We start from the raw sequence: 15,113 nt of genomic DNA, 5'->3' as shown, positions 1-15,113 counted from the left end.
GAAAAAATTCCAAGCCGAATTCATTCTTAGATGTGGAAATATAACTCAATGATAAATTGCTGGAAAAATAGTGATATAGCCCCACAACTTTTAAAATAAGCTGGAAAATTCACTAACTTCTTCTCAATATAAATCATGTAGCGAAAAGTTTATCTAAAATTGTACTCCTTCCGTCCTACCATAAGAGCACCACTTCTTTTAGCACAAGATTTTAAGAATTGTTATTTAAAAAGTTAAAGTACAAAGAGTAAAGTATGAAAGAGAAAAAAAAATAGAGGAGTAAAAAGAATAAAGTAGGTGGGAAAATAGAGTGAGAGAGATGATTTTTTGCTTAAAATGAAAATAGCTTATTTATGGTGGGACATCTCAAAAAGGAAAGTGACTCGCTTATGGTGGGACGGAGGGAGTATCTGATACTTCCTCTGTCCGCGAATAGGAGTCCCATTTTTCATTTTAGTCCGTCCGTGAATAGGAGTCCCGGTTCACTTTTACCATAAATGGTAATAGGGTCTCACCTTCTACTAGCTCATTCCACCCGCATTTCATTTAAAATTAATATATACAAGTAAGACTCCAATTCAACTAACTTTTTCCACCCACTTTTCTTACATTTCTTAAAACCCGTGCCGCCCATAAATTGGACTCCTAATGGCGGACGGATAGAGTATATGATAGCTGAGAAGTCATATGCGGATGTCACAACTAGTGAGTCAAATAATGTTATCTATTCATAATAAAACGACATTGTTTGGTTGAAAATTTCCTCAACATATTTCACCATGAGATAATTGAGACTAAATTCAAATTTTATAGTTTTTTTACTGATTTTTAAAATGGATATTGATGCCTAATATCACGAAATTTTTTAAAAAATTATTTTTTCCACGAACTCTTAACTTGACATATAATATCACAAATTTAAATAGTTGTTGAATTTTTTCCACCGGCGACAAATTCGGACTACATTAAAATGAGATAGATAATTATATCTAGCTTTTAGGAACTTTATAATCACATCACTATCATTTTTTAGTAATAACTATATCTTATGTGATGTAATGACAAATGAAATGTAGTTGAATTTTGTCGCTGGTGAGAAAAATTCAATAACTATTTAAATTTGTGATATTATATAAGTTTAAAGTTCTTGAAAAAAAATAAATTTTTAAAACTTTTTATAATATTAGGCACCTACGTCCCTTTTTAAACTATAGCGGAGCCTAGGCAATTTTATAAACAAACTGGGATACAATAAAACCCACTAATATAAGTGATTTGAAACCCTGTCTTTAAAGGAAATAAAACAAAATTAGAGCATCCACACTGGGACGGATGTCCCGGCGGATATCCCAACGGACTTCCCAAAAACACCTCCTGTCACGTCATAAGGACATCCCACTGCACTGCCACGTTATAAGGACATCCCACTACACAATGACGGGCATCCCTAAGGACATCCCGACGGATTTCCCACAATAATAAAAATTCACGAATTCACCAAATTAAACAATTTAAGGAATTCAACAATTTACGAAATTAAAATTTCGACACAAATACGGACGTAGAAAGTGCAATGATAATTTCATTAAATAAAAAAAAGTACATTTCAGCAAAAAAAAGTCTAAACAAATTACATTCTAAATATCAACGACGACCCCTCCGCGTCCATAGCTCTTCGATTATATCTTTCTGGAGTCAAATATGGGCTTGTCGTTGGCGCATGGAGGCAAATGCACAGACTCGGTCGGCCTCTTCATGGGGTATCCACATACGTACATTGGCGGTGGTCACGCCGGGGCTTGGACCGGCAGCATCAACATCATCATTGGCCCACTCAGTCAGTGCTGGACCTTCATCTTCGACAATCATGTTGTGCATGATAATACATGCATACATGATATCAGCGATGCTGTCAATATACCACAGCCGTGATGGACCCTTCACTGCCGCCCATCGAGCCTGGAGCACACCAAATGCTGGCTCCACATCCTTGCGCGCTGCCTCCTGACGACCCGCAAAATACACCTTCTTTTCTTTTGTGGGGCATCTGATCGTCTTCACAAAGACGGGCCACACAGGGTATATCTCATCCGCCAAATAATAGCCCATGTTGTGTTGGTTGCCGTTGGCGACGAAACTGACGGCCGGACCAACACCCATGCATTGGACAATGAAAAGGGGCGATGACTGGAGGACATTGATGTCGTTGTTCGATCCGGCTACTTGAAAATACGCATGCCAAATCCACAGCCGGTAGTCAACTACCACTTCAAGGATCATCGTGTGATTCTTGCCCTTGGAACCAGTAGTGTACACCCCTTTCCAGGCGGCGGGGCTGTTCTTTCACTCCCAATGCATACAATCTATGATGCCCAACATTCCCTAAAACCCGTGCTGACTCTCGTGCATATCCATCAGAGCATGACAATCTTCCGGGGTAGACTTCCGAAGATACCCATCCGCAAATATCTCCCTAACGCCCTCACAAAAATAATTCAGACAATCGCGGGCAGTCGTCTCGCCGATGTGGAGGTACTCATCGAACATGTCGGTCGCACCTCCGTATGCCAGTTGCCTAATTGCGGCAGTGCACTTCTGTATGGGCGTATAGCCGGGTTTACCAACCGCATCCTCCCTCATCCTGAAATACGAATATCGACGCTCTAAAGCGCCCACGATACGCAGAAATAGCGGATGATGCATCCTAAAACGTCGCTGGAACATGTTCTCTTCAAACTGCAGCTCCGGAGCGAAGTAGTCCTCATACAACCGACGGTGTGCAGCGATGTGGTCCCGGGGTACTATAGTTCGACGATGGATGGGTCGAGGTACCGCCGGCTGCAGCTGCTGCTGCAAGGCTGCTTGTATCGCACGATTTATCTCCCTGGACGTAACGACCCGCAACTGTTCTCTAATTCACCGACGTACGTCATCAGAAATTCCACGACTACCACCCGCACACTACCACTACCACTAACCATTCTGGATATATAAAAGAAATGTAAAGAGAGAGAGAGAGAGAAACTCGTTAAAATAAGTGGTGCGAATGAAATGAAGTTCAACGAGCCGTATATATAGAGTTTTTATTAAAAAAAAATAAAAAATCGGAACGTCCGTCGAGAACTCGCAATGGCGGACGTCACGACGGACGTCGTCGGAATGCCGCGGAACTCAGGTGTCCGCAGCGGACGTCCGTATCCGTCCCTCTCATGCCTAATGGCGGACGTCCGCCCGTTGTGGATGCTCTGACAAAATAAAATGTAAAGTCAGGAAAAACAACAAAAGACTATTTCGTCCTTTAAAATATGTTAGACTCAGTTAACAATTCAGCTTGGTCTACTAAAATGAAATTGCACCAATTACTACTTTATATACAAGGAAATACTACTAAAATGATACTCCTAGTAATTAGTTTGTCGTTTTATAGGTTCATATATTATAGGAGAAGAAACCTACCGATATTTCCGCCTCGAGGAATTACGAGATTTATGGGATTGACATCAAGGAAGATTTAAGAAGACCTAGACATCTCTCAATCATGGAAGCTGCTATATTTGTGGATATCTATGTCACTCTTGATTTCACATTTGTTCTTTTATATGCATTTGAATGCATACTGAAATGTACCATACAAATACAATCAAATAAACGTAACTTCTTTTCTTCTCGCATATATGTTTATTTTGTTTTATAACTGGAAAATTGCGAATATGATTATCACTATTGACATTGGTTTAGATATATTTTAATAAAATGGAAAAATAATAATAAATCGTTTTGGATTATTAATCCTCCGATCCCTTGTTTCTTTCGTAATAAAGTTGATATGTCTACTCAAATTTCAGATTTTTTTAATTACTGTATAAAATATTCTCAATCTCAAATTAGTTTATTTATAACTTAATTGGTCATGTGGAGTATGTTTTAGTTTTTGAATTGAAAAAAAAAACAGAAAGTTGAAATATTACTGCAACATACGTAGGAGCACGTGGTCATTTAAATACTTACAACACTATTTCACTATTTGAAAGGGTTTGATTATTATATGGTGAAAGAGACGAAACGGAAATGGAAGGCTATCGCTGCGGTTTATTATCCTGAGCTTTATATGGTACAATGGTCCCTCTCCATTATTATTAAGATTTTTTTTTACTTGATGATTGTAAAGCTTTTGATTGGTGCAGACTAGCTAGCTTCATTTTCTTATAGTTTATAGATTTTTCTTTGGAATTAACCTAAATTAATATTCTCTACACTATATATGACATGCTAAATATATGGCGCAAGCTAGCATATAGCATAGGAGGGGAATGGGATGGAAACAAGACTTAGAGGAGTTTGAGTACATATTATCTTGTAAGAGAATCAAATCATGACACATATATCATATGTGCAGTTTTGCAAGTGATGCATAATTTAAATTATAACATAGCCCCTCAGTGATGGGTAATTTTCAGTGGGTGGTTTGATAATGAAATATCGTGTATATCAGCACAGAATTTGTGGACGTTACAGACTCTTAAACTGCCTCTGCGTGCGCATGGAATCCGTAACCTACCTCTAACATCAATCCCAAATATTCACTCACAAACATTGCTCTTTAAGCCGTTCACATCTCTGCCTCAATACCGTCTCATCCCTTAACTATTCATGGGCCTCACTGCACTTTTTACCTCATCTTTTAACTAAGAGACAACACCTGCAACCCTCCATCTCTTAACCATCTCATCCCTTAACTATTCATTCAATTTCATTTTTATTTTTATTTCCAACAAATTCAATTAATAAAAAACACACTTCATCAAATAAAATGAAATTACAATTTAAAATCCTAAAAAAAAAAAAAAAAAACACATAATTAAAATCTAAAAAAATAAATAAATAAGACATAATTTAAAATACTAGAAATTAAAAATTGCAAACTTAAATTATAAAAATTACACCGCCGGCGAATCATCCCCCGAAGGCAGTGGCGGTGCACCCGTTTGAAGCGGAATACCAAGTTGTCTTGCTAGATAAGCAAAGCCGGCAAGATGGGCTTGATATTGGTCAGGCGTCATGTGGGAAGTGTCAGCCATCGTGATGGTGAAGTACATGGACATTAAGGAGGGCGGCGGACCTTGGGAGCCCACCTGGCTTGATTCGCCTCGGCCCCTCCATGCGCGAGCTCTAGCCGTCTTCGCCGCCTTTTTCCCTTGCGGCCGACGTCGTGTACCGGAGGAGCCCCCTGCATCAAATGTTGGGAACTCAACCTCTTGTGAGGCGTTGCCTTCCCCGCCCTCACTAGACGAGTATTGGCCACCCGCCGTGTGCTTCGTGAGCTCGAGCCCGTGTTGGACTGGACACCGCCAGCCCACCTATCAAGCTCTTTGACCGACTGCCAAACATCGGGATGTTTGAAATCTTTGCCGGTGTCGGATTTAAAGACTAGCAAAGCCGCTCTCAAAATGTCGGCTCCACTTGCTCCGCTTTGGTAATTCTCCGCTTCATGCTTGTAAATCCCACAAAATATTTTGATATCTTTGTCGGCTCGCTCAAAATGACTGTGAAGCATTTTCATGTTGCGGCGGAAGGTCCCCTTCGGCTTTTGCTCGTTGTATACGTCGGTGACCTTATCCCAAAAACACTCGCGGATTTGTTGATTCCCGACGATGAGATCGTACGACGTGCTGATCCAAGCGTTGAAGAGAGCCATTGTCTTCGCGGAGCTGTATGGATGACGACCTACGTCCTCCATCGCCTCGTCCTCCTCCTCTTCTGGCACCCTCTTCCGCCTCCTCCTCTTCTAGCTCCGGTAGGAAGGTTTTCCGGAGTGTGTTCCTCCGGAATATTCTCCCTAATTTGGGATAATCCTTGCGTTTGCCCATACCTCAGGGCGGAGGGACGATATTATACATCAATTGGAAAAGATAGTGTTTGGTACGCCGGCGTCGACGAGCCTTGGGTGCCTGGCGACTAACCGGAACCGGAAGCACCCAAAACATTGTACATGCCCCCAGTCGACAAACCCGTTCAAGTCGTAGCCGCCCTAGACGCCGGAGTTTCCGTCACAGGACATTTTTGCAGAAATTGGAGAGGAAAGAGAGATGATATGAACTGATAAGAAGAAAAAAAGATGAGAGATAGTGTGTTTGTGTGTAAAACGAAAGAGGTAATGAGAGTATTTATAGAATAAAAAAAGAAAAAAAAAATAAATTCAAACGGTAATATTACCGTTTAAAAATTTTAATTTTATAATTTTTTTTCTTCGAAAAATCAATTTTTTTTAAAAAAAATTATTTATTGCATCAGCATGACGACGCCCACTCGCGGGCGTCACGCCTTGCGCCAGAGCTCGCCACGTGGTGTTGGCGCGTGGCGAGCTAGCTTGCCAGCTTCCTCGTCTCTGAGGGACACTGGACGCGACGGGAGGGCTGCATCGCCATCTCGATGCTGGCTTGTCTCGCCGAGACGAGTTTGAGCCCGCATCGAGATGGCAATGCCGATGCTCTTATCATCAACCCAATTTACAATTGACAACAGTAAACGGCTACCCCCTTCGCTTGTGTCTAGTGAACAAGCTTGTTTACAAATTATAGAGCAAATTTGTTGGAAAAATCATAAATTTTGGTTTTACTCATGCTCGTCCCGCAACTTTAAGTATCAATTATGATAATCAGCAATAAAAATCAAGAATTTTAACATTTTCACAAACCAGAGTTCATGGTTTTTACAATCGATATTTCAAGTTGTGGGATAAACAAGAATTTCATAATTCATGATTCAACTGCTAATTTGCTTTACATTATGTACATGCATATGATGATGTTAGCTCGACACTGGCGGAGGAGGGAGAATAGAACATCGGAGTATAATTATACCCCCAAAACATGTACTCCCTCCGTCTCACTTTAGGAGTCTCAATTTACCAATTTTGGGTGTCCCACTTTAGGAATTCCGTTGGAATATTCCATAAATGGTAATAGGTCTCACATTCCACCAATCTTTTTTCACTCACATTTTATTATAAAACTAATATATGAAAGTATGACTCATATTCCACTATTTTTTTTCACCAATTTTCTTGTACATTTCTTAAATTCGTACCGAACTCAAATGAAACTCTTAAAGTGGGATATGAGGAGTACTAAGTTTATTTATAATCCACTATCTTTCAAGTTATGAAATTGGCCAAGTGAGATGAAAGTTTTGTATGTCTTCCAAGACCCGAGTTCGAGTCTTGGGTAGGGATGTCAGTATAGCCCGCAACCCGTGGGCTGGCCAGAATAGCCTGCCAAATTTATAGGGTTAGGATTGGAAATTTCTAGCCTGATAAAATTAAAACCCGATTAGCTCACACCCGATTAACCCGCAACCCATTAGGGTCAGACCCGAAAACCCGATGGGCTAGCCCGGAACCCGATAAATTTTATAATATAGATAATTAAAAAAATAACTTTCAATTTTATATATTAAAAATTAATATTATTATAATAATTAATAAATAAATTAAAAACTTCAAATTCGCTAAAAAAATATTTAATTTTCTTAAACATGCATTAAAATTTCACGAAATATCTCAAATTTATCATAATTAGATGTTTTACATTTCATGAATATAATAATTTTCATCACTATTTATTGGATTTATCGCATGTAAATTTTATCTGTAGCACCCGATTAACCCGTTGGGCTAGTCCGAAATACGAGCTCTTAGGGTTAGGGTTGAACTTTTATAACCCGAAAGAAATCACAACCCGATTAGCCCGAAACCTGATGGACCAGCCCGATTGACATCCCTAGTCTTGGGGTAGCGGGGTAAGTCATGTTTTAATTGGTTGTGTTCAGTTGAAACTTCTTTGTTTAGTAATGCATTTAAATACGTAATATCTTTAATTTTTTCATGTAAAACATTTTTTATTTTCTACTAATATATTTATTATATTTTTACACTATTCTTTTAAGCTTAATTCTTTTAATATTTTTTAATTTTTATACTAGTAGTATTTTCTATTTCGAATGAATTTTTTTTAAATCTCTTAATTACTTCATACTACTTTTTTTCAATAAACCAAAAAATGATTTGTCAAAAAAAATAACATACTATGCAAAATTTTAAATAAATTACTAGAAAGAGATTTAGAAATTTCATTTTTTAATAATGAAAGTCTAAGTAGTAACACTAAAAAATAATATGTTTTTATTAATACTAAAGCTTTTTACCAGAAAAATAAAGACACGTAGAAGATAAAAGATTGATTCTGAACTTCCAAGTCAATATTATTTTTTATCGTATCCCCATATTGAAAATTCAAGATCCGCGATTGTAGCTAGGGTTTAGTTAATATCCTTCGCAAATACAACTATTAATTTCATATTTGCCCACTTTAATTAGTTAGTCATCTCTAATATTTGTCTATTTAAAAATAATGGTTTTAGTAATTGAATTCGAGATCTATGTGTCTCTCCACATATACAAATTCGACTTCGTTCAACTCAATTATGATATGCGTAGGACTATATCAGTCATTTTTTATCATTTCATTATATTTGATGAAATTAGATTGGAAAAAAATGTATTTTCACATGCGGCGAATAATAACCAATCAGCTAAATCTCGTTGTTTCGTAAAAAATAGATGTTGGCTAAAAATGAATTTTGATACTTTAAAGATTTTTCTTTCCGCGCATCGAAATGTATTAAGGCCATCCACAATAGGAATAGCCCAGCAATAGCCCAGCCATAGCCTAGCCACTGCCACATCATCAGCACTAAAAATCCTCTTGCCACATCATCAAAACAAGCAAATAGCCCAGCAATAGCCCAGTCATAGCCTAGCCACATAATATCCACATCACTATTAACAAATATATACAAAATGAAATAATTAACAATCACACAATATACGAAATTTAATTTACGAGACATATACGGGAAAAATTTAATAATACTATTAAAATTTAAAAAAGTACAATAATTTTAAAAAATACATTAATTTAAAAAAAATATAATAATAAAAAGGAGTGCCAATTCACTCCTCGTTGTTGAGATCCATTTCCCGTTGTTGATCTTGTACATAAATTAAGATAGAGAGAGTACTTGTTAAAACAAGTGGTGCGAATGAAAATGACGAGCAAAGCGCGTATATATAGTGTTTCGGAAAAAAAAAATTTAATTTCGCGCTAGGCGGTGCGCTGGGCGATCCGGGCGCTGCAATAGCGCCGAGCAGATCGCCCAGCGCCACGAAACCGCCCAGCGTTGCGCGGTTTCTCTCTCCATTCGTCCGCTGGGCGACTGCAATAGACCGCCCAGCGCCGGCGCTCGGCTGGGCGGTCGGCTGGGCGCTATTGTGGATGGTCTAAGAAAAGACTGTCGTCCACTCATATATACATTGTCGTTGTAATAAATAAATCTTGAATAATATGACTCGGTAGGTCACCAAACCAATTTTTAATTTACTATTTACCATTGTATTGGCATGTTCAATTAAATTCGAAAAAGCAGCCCATATGTGGCGTGGTGGGACAGATAAAGCTAACGATATAAAATACATTAGTCCTCCATTTAAATCATGTGCTCTATTTTTATATTTGTACTTTTGGTGCACACGTGATCAACTTGCATTTAGTTGCAATAGCATAATCACGTAAGAGTATAGAAATGAAAAATAAAATGTATGGAAACAAAACATTTAAATGATACTAGTAGTATCTTATTAACGTGAAAAGACTAAGTTTTACTAAGCACTCGTCACTCGTGTAAAGCATAATATTATTTAATCCAAGTGTATTTGAATTAGGGGATACGAACTTCGTTTATTGTATTTATTTATCTAATTATCAATTAATAAATACAAATTATCTGTATAATAATGTAGAAAGATGTTAGTAATTTATCTGCTATAAGTTTATTGATTATTTAGATTCACTCCATATCACTTCACTTGCTATTCATGTCAATATAATGTGGCTTAAATTTGCTTCCGATCAACTAACTTTTCTACAAATAGTAGTATTAGAATAAAGGTTTCTTTATTCGCAATCTGAATAAAATGAGAGACTGTGTTAATAGGCGCCTTGAAAATTTAGGCCCAACCCATATATGTAATGGGGCCAATTCTTTAACCCAAAAACTAAAATATAATGTTTCTTTCGTCTGATCAAAATTATACAAATCTTTTAAACAAAAATATCAAAATGTTTAAAATTACAGGTTGATTTATAATCTTCTAATGTCTCTCGATATAGTAAGATTTAGTATCTAAAATTAGTTGCGAAATAGCGGTATTGAACTTAAACATGCCACTTACATATAAGAAGATAACTTACCTTTCACATACACCACCTCTTTGATTAATGACACTTTCATTCTTTTAAATGTCACCTTATTCAGTTTTTACATAACAAAACACTTAATTAAACTTGGGAAAAAGATACCAAAAAGGTAAATTAAACTAGATCATGACTTCAAATTAAATGGAGACAGTGATGAGTGGGTGTCACTCTCAAAACAGAAAATGCATTGGCCACTAATGATGATTAAAAATATAAAAAAGAAGCAACTAATTTAATCTTAAAAAATTTATTACAACAACCGGTCACCGGCCACGAAGAAGGGGCAACTAATTGGTGAAGTTAGGGAGCGTGGCTCCGGCTTCACAACTCTTCGCGGCGGGGGTGGGCTCCACCTCGATCGCTGGCGGCACGGGCTGGCCGAGCAGCTCCGCCGGCAGATCGGGGATGCCCTTGAGGTGGAAGGTGTAGTAGAGCTTGAACGGGAAGATGATCTGGTGGAGCTTGACGTGGCCGTATACACCCTTGAAGATGCCGGAGCCGCCGGTGACGGCGAGCTCGGTGTCTTCGTAGGTGAGGTAGGGCCCCTGCACCGCGATGTGGCCGTAGTCTCCTAAATAGAAGCTGAAGATCGCCTCGTAGCGGTCGCCCTTCTTCTCCTCCTCGTGCTTGATCAGGATGCATATCCCCGCCGTTATCCCCGCCCGTTTCTTCAAATCGCCGGTGTAAACCTGCAAAGCCCGATCCGTAATCGTGTCAATTTTGTGAAATTGGAATTTAATTAGGTTAATTTTGGGAATTTTGTACCTTGTTGCTGAAAGGCACGAGATCACCGAGGGAATTGACGGTTTTCTGGCTCAATCGGAGGTAGGCAGGGCTGCCGCGATCGCGCTCGTTGATCTCGTAGACGTGCAGTTGTTGGACTTTGGCTGAATTAGAACAAAATTAATTGTGATTAATGAAGAAATTAGTAACAAATTGAGGAATTGGAGATGAAAGATGAAAGCAAATCGATCTTACTTGGTGTAGTGGAAGCTGGATCAGCAGCCTGGGCTTTGCATGAGAAGGATTTAGTGAGGGGTTTAGGAAGGAAGTGTTTCTTCTTGGATGGGGTAAAAGAGAAGAGTTTCTGGGCGGCGGCGGGCGGCGGAAGCCTGGCGGGGGAAGGGGAGGAGACGGCGGCTTTGAGAATGGTGGAGGAGGCGGCGGCCATGGCAAAATTGTTTGTTGAAATGAATGATTGATGTATGTATCTGTGTGATTGGATTGAGTTGATGTGTTGTTGATTGAATGTTGAGAGTGTCATATATAGAGATGATAGAAATATATGAGCATGTAAAACGAGTAGCGGCGGGCTGTGCCTCAATGTGTGCGTGTACGTGTTTTGTTGGACGGTGGTCACCGGTCACAACCTAGTTCCATACTTCCATATTTTAAAATGTTTATATAATTTATTTTTATTTTGACGTTTTTGGTTAACTAGAATTACTCCAACAAAATTATTGCGTCATGTAAAAATGTCTATTTCTTCCACTTCTTTAGAATCAATGTTTATTTTTGCTAATCAATACAAGTGAATTTGTTTACAAGTTAAATTTCAGTAATTGTTGGATTTGTGATGGCGTGGAAATTTGGTGTGATCCTAATTGCAATTAATCTATAAATAGAGTTTACATTTGCAATACTTTGATCCTAAATGATGTTGCACTTGTCATTTGAATGGAATACGGTAATTTTTATTTTTCATTAGCCCAATATTAAGATTTCATAGCAAATGGTTTCTCAACTAAAAGATTTATAGCAAATGTGGATACTGAAACTAATGAATTCATCTCCATGATTCGATTATTGTGGAAAAACAAATTACAATAGATAAGTTTTTTAACCATTATAAATGTTCATCGTGTAATATTTATTATGAATCCAAATTTGTTTCCTGTTCATAATTTCTGTTGAGTTTCATTAGACGAGGACATAGATTCGTAACAAATTCGTAGGAATAATTTTATTATATTTCCACTACCACGTGTTTTCCATGGATTTAGTAATAAAAGCTTAGAATAAAAAACATCATACACAAAACAATTTAAGAGGGTAAAAATATAGTCTATCGATAATTTTCTTTAACGTTGAAAATAAGGGTATAAAGACCAACACAATTTAGTCAGTTTTTGACCAAAAAAAAAAAAAAAAAATTAGTCATACAACTGTCGATTATTTTCGTCAATAGGAGTACTACTACATTTATAGGTGGACATGGTTTTGGTATGGACTGAGTCTGTGAGCATGGGTACAAGGTTGATTAGCCGAATTCAGCTATGTTAAATTCGAAGTGTTCCATTTATCTTCAAAAGAAATGAAAGTAGAGAGAGAAACTCGTTAAAACAAGTGGTGTGAATGAAATGAAGTTTAACGAGCCGTATATATAGAGTTTTTTTTAAATGAAAAATCGGGACGTCCGCCGGGACATCCGTCGTGTCACCGCAATGACGGACGTCCCCGGAATGCCGCGGAACTCCAGTGTCTGCAACGCACATCCGTGTCCGCTGGGACGACTGCCGTTGTGGATGCTCTAAAATAAAAATCGTATTCAAATTTGTGGGAATTATTCGAGTCAAAATATTGAATAGTCAATCCAATAATTCGAGTATTATTAAGAGAAACAAGGCCCACGACTATTTGAATTATAATTAAGCGGTTGTTTTATTTTAGAGTGGTCGGAAATGCAAGACAAAGTTGTACTTAGTAATTATTGGTACTAAAAAAAACTAATGTACTCTCTCCATCATACAAAGTTTGTTCAGTTTATCATTTTCATATGTCCTACAAAATTTGTCCCAATTGAAATCTTTTCAAAAATATATATTAAATACACCTCTCAATCTCCTCAATGTGGGACTCTTATTCCACTACAAACCTCCATTTAATACAAAGTCAAATAATTTCTTAAAACTCGTGCCGAGTCAAACTGGAACAAACTTTGTAGAACGGAGGCGGTAATAAAGAGTAGATGAAAATGTTAACCGAGGAGTACTTTTTTTATTTAATTCTTTTGTAATGAAACACTTTTTTTTTTCTAATATGTAGTCCCTGTAATTACCTCCTTTGCCATTGAACATTTGAAGTACAATTGTACCCCTTATTTTATGGTAAATTCGCCACGGGCTATTAATATATAAAATGCACAAAGTATGATGGAAAAGAAATAATCAACTACATAATCACCATATATCAAAAGCGAACTACATGATCACATGAATTCACATAGAATAGGGTTGTTCACATCTTCTTATTAAATTTGTGTAAATGCATGTCCATTCAAGTGAGAAAGCATGCGGTCGATCTTTAAGAAAGCTAAAGGCAAGATTCTATCAATTACAACAAAAATACCACAAACTTCTAAAGAACTTACCCCCGAAAATAATATAATTGACTGTTACTCGCTTCTTTTACAAAAAAAAACGTAAAAATCATATGCAATTATGAGTAATCTTAATATAAGCTATCTAATTAAACCAATATCTTTAAAGTATTTGTGAATCTTAAATTGCAATCACCAAGTTTGAGCGGGAGGTGTAATAGTTTCCTTTAGCTCTCGATGTTATGCATTTCCTCTACATAAGCTTAAATTTAGCCCATATAATATATTTGGGCCCAGTATCAAGTTGAATAAATTTAAAAATCTGATATGGGCTTAAGAGTAAATTGTCTGAATTTGCAACACTTATTGTAAGCTAATTATGAGTCGAAATTTAGAGTACCTATTTTTATAAGTTAGAGTAGAGTAGGACTGTAAATAAATCAACAAATTTTAATTTTATGTATATTTTTTTATATGTAATATGCTTTGCACAAGTAATGTTTTTGTATCTAAATTATTATGACATTATATAATTAATTAATTTGACCGTTTTTTTTAAATAAAAATACCAAAAGAACATAATAATTAGACGTCACCACGGTTCGGGAACCGGCGGTTCACGGTTCGGAACCGCCGGTTCCGGTTCGAAAAAAATGGAACCGGAACCGAACCGGCCAAGGATCGGCGGTTCCGGTTCCGGAACCGTGAACCGCCGGTTCACGTGAACCGCGGAACCGCCTAGGTTTGCCCGGTTCCGGGCCGGTTCATCCGGTTCGGCGGTTTTTTTTTTTTTTTTTTTACATTTTAAATTTGTAATTCAAGTAAAATATGTAGATATATTTGCATAAATAAAATTAGAATAAAGCGATGTTCAAATGCAATTTTATTGATACAAATTACAACTTTAAAATTACAAAATACAACTTTAAAATTACAAATTACAACTTAAAATTTACAAATTACAACTTTAAAATTACAAATTACAACTTTAAAATTGCAAACTACAAACAACTTTAAAATTACAAATTACAACTTAAAATTTACAAATTACAACTTATTACTTAACATTACAAATTACAACTTTAAAATTACAAATTACAACAATTACAAATCGAAAAATTTAAATACAAGTTACTTACAACAATTACAAGTTACAACAATTACAAATCGAAAAATTTAAATACAAGTTACAACAGTTACAAATCGAAAAATTTAAATACAAGTTACAACAATTACAAGTTACAACAATTACAAATTTACAACTTACAAGTGTTGGCAAAAAAGACTTAGAAGATCATTAAAAGATATTCCTCATTTGATAAGTATCTTATTTGTGAAAAAGTGGGTATCTTTGGGGCAGATGGTACTGGAACACAAATTTATATATGGAATCTGGATGAATGAGGATCAGATTATAGTTTAAAATGGGAAGCTTGGTTCACTGGCGGGAGTTCGTTTCATCGTCGGACTCAGATGAATAT

At 36.9% G+C, this 15,113-nt stretch overlaps 2 protein-coding genes across 2 annotated transcripts; both read right to left on the bottom strand.

Annotated features, from left to right (window-relative positions):
* Positions 1–5,169: 5,169 nt before the first annotated feature.
* On the bottom strand, positions 5,170–5,695 carry LOC121748174. Its single transcript, XM_042142399.1, has 2 exons — positions 5,358–5,695; positions 5,170–5,227 (listed from the first exon to the last, which is right to left on the bottom strand). The coding sequence occupies exons 1-2, from the start codon at positions 5,693–5,695 to the stop codon at positions 5,170–5,172; spliced, it is 396 nt and encodes a 131-aa protein (XP_041998333.1).
* Positions 5,696–10,423: 4,728 nt separating this feature from the next.
* On the bottom strand, positions 10,424–11,626 carry LOC121749627 (allene oxide cyclase, chloroplastic-like). The gene is made up of 3 exons (XM_042144210.1): positions 11,292–11,626; positions 11,079–11,200; positions 10,424–11,002 (listed from the first exon to the last, which is right to left on the bottom strand). Exons 1-3 carry the CDS (start codon positions 11,575–11,577, stop codon positions 10,601–10,603), a joined length of 810 nt encoding a protein of 269 aa, XP_042000144.1. The 5' UTR covers positions 11,578–11,626; the 3' UTR covers positions 10,424–10,600.
* Between the last annotated feature and the right edge of the window lie 3,487 nt (positions 11,627–15,113).

This window comes from Salvia splendens, chromosome 9, assembly GCF_004379255.2.
Source record: "Salvia splendens isolate huo1 chromosome 9, SspV2, whole genome shotgun sequence".
Taxonomy (NCBI): domain Eukaryota; kingdom Viridiplantae; phylum Streptophyta; class Magnoliopsida; order Lamiales; family Lamiaceae; genus Salvia; species Salvia splendens.
Note: the sequence above shows the minus strand (reverse complement) of the source record. Positions and strands in the feature narration are given on the sequence as shown.